Source organism: Vespa crabro, chromosome 15 (assembly GCF_910589235.1).
Source record: "Vespa crabro chromosome 15, iyVesCrab1.2, whole genome shotgun sequence".
NCBI classification, from domain to species: domain Eukaryota; kingdom Metazoa; phylum Arthropoda; class Insecta; order Hymenoptera; family Vespidae; genus Vespa; species Vespa crabro.
Genome location: NC_060969.1, coordinates 4,647,496 through 4,652,495, shown reverse-complemented (window position 1 = coordinate 4,652,495; position 5,000 = coordinate 4,647,496). Strand labels below are relative to the sequence as shown.

Genomic DNA, 5,000 nt, shown 5'->3' with positions numbered 1-5,000 from the left:
TTTGAAGAAACCAACCTTTCACCCTCTCTCTCTCTCTCTCTCTCTCTCTCTCTCTCTCTCTCTTTTACATTACTCACGCTCAATTGAGAAACAGAGCACGCTCGAGTCGTTAAAATCAGAGTTAAAATTCGGTACATTAAAGGTTTCAATCGTGAAACTTCTCATTTCAGTCCGTCAAAATATTATTCGTCGAAAGAACTTCTTAAGTTCCGAGGAAGTTGTAAAGTCACTTTTACGAAGAAGAGGATGCAACCAATCGTATGGTTTGCCCATTGATATGCTCGAAACGAACTGTCGTATATAGACGCGAGACATTCCATACACGCGATCCTTGGAAACACTTCCGAAAGAACTTTCGTTCGATTTTTCTCGTGGAAATATCATTCGTCCCTGACTTTCTTCTTCGAATTTGCCTTCCTCGAAATAGAATCAACATATCCGACATCGATGTATACCGATAACCCGTGAGAAATCATCGACGGTCACGTATCAAACATAAAATCGAATTGCGCGATAAAATTCGTTGCCGTTCGTATTTACGTTTGCATTGACACCACCTTTTGTTACATTCTCTTCTTTTTTTATCTTTTCCCTTTTTTTTTTCCTTCTTTTTCTTCTTTGAAAAATCAATCGGTATGGCTATCCGAGAAGAAAATTAATCTGACAATTTTTCAAAGATGAAAAATAATAATTCGAATGGGAATAAAATTTGATCGTAATGATTCGAAATTTCTGCTTGTGTTTCTCCTTTGAGGAAAGTCAATCTGAGATTTCTTCCGGATGAAAAGAAGGATGTCGATCGCGAGGCGTGGCCAACAGACGCTCGCTTTTCCGCGATTCGATCTTTCATTCATTGACCCCTCCTGAGATCTTCGCGCTGAGGTCATCACGTATGCAAGCGGCGTACAGTTGCATCGTGTGCGACCACATCAATCTGCATTCGAATTTCCAAGTCCCTCTCTCTCTCTCTCTCTCTCTCTCTCTCTTTCTCTTTCTCTCTCTGCGTCTTTTTCTATCAAGTCTTCCGTCTCTCCTTTCCTCTTTTGTTTGCACCTCGCACTTTCGGACACCCGCAGACTTAAGCGGATGGTTCCTATTAAAGCCGCCGGTATTGTATTCAAATTGGTTCGAGCTTTTGTGTCTCACCACCTCCACCTCCACCTCCACTTCCCCACCTCCTCTTATTCCTCTCCTCGCTCGTTAGACGACTCCCTCAAAATCGCATCACTCGCTACCGTACTTGAAATTATACGAGTCTCTCGTATACTTACAATGTAATGAGAACGATTTATATCGCGAGTCGATGTCTTATTTAAAATCTATCGCAAATTTTAATCATTTCTTGAGAGATGAAAATCTCTCTCTCTCTCTCTCTCTCTCTCTCTTTCATCCAGCGGAATTCGTTTCGGAAGAAATGCCCCTCTCTTTCACCGTTCTGCATCCGTTTCAATCCAGTCCGCGCGTAATTATTTCGAAGAGAACGCCGCTAATTCGGCAAATTCGGACAATTGCGTAATTCCAACGAAAAGAGTCCGTTGACCGTCTGGACGTTGCTTGTAAAAGGGTTGGGGAGGTCTGGTCTGGAGCCACGAAAAACAACGGCGACCACACTGCCACCTATACTTTTGCTTCCTCTCTCTCTCTCTCCGTCTATCTATCTCTCTTTTCTCTGTCCGTTCTGAGTTAGCCTCAGTCCTTCTTCTCTCTTCTCCTCTTCCACAGAATCTCTCCCCCGCGTTGGCAGTTGCGTCACGTCGCGGCAACTACAAAGCATGACTCCACCTTGCCTCTTCCCTCCTTGTCATCCTCATCCTCCTTCTCTTCGTCCTCCTCCCTTCCTCCTCTTCGATGCAGCGAGCAATACTTGCATACCTACTTATTTCGTACTTGCGGCACTCACTTGGACTAGCACAGACCGCACACGCGCATGCTACCACGAGGGACTTCTTGATGCGGTTAAGAACTTTAAGCTTTCCTCACTTGGTCTATACAACGCTCTAAAAAGAAGTTAAGTAACAGGAACAAGAAATTTATTTTAAACTTTGAAGAGTTTTTAAATATATTTCATCTTAAATTAATAAGTACTTTGTATCGATAAACGATTATATCTTTTATTAAATATTCCGAATCATATTTAATCAATCTTGATAATTTTTCCTTACGTCTTTCTTATGACATTATCGTTAAATTATAAAACACGATGATAATCATGTAAACGATATAATCCAACGAAAATATTTCTCTTTGTTAAATATCATTCTGGGTGATCGATTAAACGACCGATATAATCATTTTCTTTTGCACAAAATCTAAGAGTGTGAATTGCACTTTAGTCCCTTCGAGATGGATAGGCACGCGCTTGCTTCTCTCTCTCTCTCTCTCTCTCCCATCGCCTACAAATTCGAGTCGCGAACTTGTGTCGGCATTATAGACAAAGGATTAATAAAGGAACGTTAGGCCATGCACGATCGTCCGGCCTTTCACGCACACTTTTCTCTATCTCTCTCTTTATCTCTCTCTCTCTCTCTCTCTCTCTCTCTCTCTCTTCTTCGGTTGAATAATATTTACGATATGCATCATCAATGGCATAGCGATTTTCCGCGAGAGCTTTCAAAGGATTATCGCGATGGCATCGAATTATTTTTATCGTAGAGACGATTTTATTTTATTTCTCGGATACATTTCGTGGATCATTCGGCGCGTCCTTGAAAAACTCATTAGATGACATAACGTGATCAAAATCGAATTTTTGGAGAAATTAAAATATGTCATTGAACGATCGCGATTAATAGAAGCAAATAATTTCTTTATCTCTTTTCTCTCTCTTTTTTTTTTCACTCTTTTAACTAGTTGGTATAAGAGCGGCGACGGTGACGTAGTATCTTCAATTACTCTCTCCTTTCTCTTTCTCTCTCTCTCTCTCTCTCTCTCTCTCTCTCTGAAGACAGAACCCGTCGATTCGTTAAGTGCACAGACTACCGAGAATCTGAGGGATTTCTTAATTACGTTGTGTCTGGAGGAAAGCGACGAGAGAGAGCCGACAAAAAAATTTTTTATATACTATACGTGTACCCTCCTCCTCCCTTCCCTATCCCGTCTCGCCGTCGTCTCCGCCCATCCTCACCTCCCCGCGCTTACTTGATAACCTTTAAGCTATTTCCCCCAAACTCGGTTCCCTTACAAATCCAAAAAAAAGAAAAAAAAAAAAAGAAAGAAACGCTTCGTTGTCGCGTTAGTTTTATCGACTGGGTCGACTTAACGAATTGTTGGCTATGACTGTTGCAGGTGAATCGGCCATTGACAATGAAGAAAGAAGGAATACAAACGAGAAATCGAAAACTGTCGTCAAAGAGTAAGAAGAAGAAGGCAGGTGGATGTCTTGGTCTTGGTGGTGTCATGGGTGACATGATCAAGGCTAGCGGACATCTCGACCTTGACAACAAACCTTTCCATTCAGGATTTGGATCACCGATGGGTAAGTTGAGAAATCTTTTTCGAGTCGAGGGAGAGGAAAAAAAGAAAAAAAAAAAAAAAAAAAAAAGAAAAAGCAGAGAGAAAAAGATAAGAAAGTACGAGGAAGATCGATTGGAGGGAAAAAATAGGGGGAAAAAAGAAAAAGAAAAAAAAATTGTTAAAAAAGAAAAAGATGGATCTCGATCCGTTGATCGTTGCAGGTACGTCGCAGCATCATCACACGATGCATCCGGCGATGCAACATTACATGTACCACACGGGCGTCGGCGTGGCCGGAGGTCTTCATCAAGGATTTGCGCCACCGGCGCCGCCCCCCATCCACCCCCACTCGCACTCGCATTCCCATTCTCATCACATGACGAGTCTTCAGGGTCTTCAGTTGGCCGCCACGACGAACGCGATGGTGAGAGGATGTTTATCGAATAGACATTCGTAATATTTTCTTTTCTTTCCTTTGGGTAATTTTTTTGTCCCCTCCTTATGTCCTCCATCCATAACTCTCACCCCCAAATTTCTCTTTTGTTTCTCTTATTTTTCTCCTTACTATCTCTTTGCCCCGCAACAACGTTCACACTCACTTATCGTAGTCGAAACGAAATTCAATTTATGTTTCTCATTTTCTCGTATCGAATAAAACGATAGACAGACGATTTTTTGTATTCGTCGAGGTTTTTCAAAAAAAAAAAAGAAAAAGAAAAAAAAAGAAGAAAAAAAAAGAAGAAGAAGAAGAAAAAAAAGAAAGAAAGAAAAAAAAAAGAATTTTCTCTCCTTTGTTTTTTTCACAGACCGGTTGGCGATCGGAGTATACATGAATCGCGAGTGATTAGCAGTTCAGGACGCAGCCCACCACCACCACCACCAACAACAACAACAACACCACCACCACCAACACCGTTCACCATCACTCTCGTTGTTGAAAAATAAAATTCCTTCCTCCCTCATCCCTTATCTTCTTTTCTTTCTGTCATACGCATACACAATCTCTATCTTTATCTCCCTTTCTCTCTCTTTCTCTATCTCGCTTTATCTCTCTTTCTATCTCTCTCCCCTTCTCTCTCTCTCTCTCTCTCTCTCTCTATCTATCTCTCTCTTACTTTCCATCTTTCTCCTTGAGCCTTTTTCCTTTTATCCTTCGTCCGATCAAAGAGAGTAAATGGACGGTAAAAAGGCAAGAAAATAGTTGGACATCCCTTTGGCTCAGCCTTTCTCTGGGATCTGTCGTTTTCCTTGTGATCGATCGTATGAAAACAAAAAAGAAAAAGAAAAAGAAAAAAAGAAAAAAAAAAAAAAAAGAAAAAAGATGAAAAAAAGAAAAAAAAGAAAAAAAAAAGAGCGCGCGAGAAAATCTGCCGGTAAAAGAATTGAACGAAAGAAAGAGAAAGATAGAAGAGAAAAATAAAGGAAAAAAAGAAAAAGGTAACGCTTTGTAAATATGTAAAATTTTCATGTTAGGGCCTATGAGCCCCGGCCCCAAGTACAAACGAAGTCAGCTATATATATACATATATATATATATATATATATAT

At 40.6% G+C, this 5,000-nt stretch overlaps 1 protein-coding gene and 1 long non-coding RNA gene across 3 annotated transcripts in view; one reads left to right on the top strand and one right to left on the bottom strand.

Annotated features, from left to right (window-relative positions):
* Window positions 1-5,000, bottom strand: part of LOC124429548 — a 241,384-nt gene that overhangs the window by 126,863 nt on the left and 109,521 nt on the right. The window lies entirely within an intron of this gene.
* LOC124429547 (GATA-binding factor C-like) overlaps window positions 1-5,000 on the top strand; it is a 51,579-nt gene that overhangs the window by 46,535 nt on the left and 44 nt on the right. The window contains exons 5-7 of the mRNA XM_046974973.1: window positions 3,286-3,475; window positions 3,675-3,877; window positions 4,260-5,000. The exon at window positions 4,260-5,000 is cut by the window's right edge and continues 44 nt beyond it. Coding sequence (XP_046830929.1) covers window positions 3,286-3,475; window positions 3,675-3,877; window positions 4,260-4,286 — 420 coding nt within the window. The 3' untranslated portion in view covers window positions 4,287-5,000. The remainder of the gene's footprint in view (window positions 1-3,285; window positions 3,476-3,674; window positions 3,878-4,259) is intronic.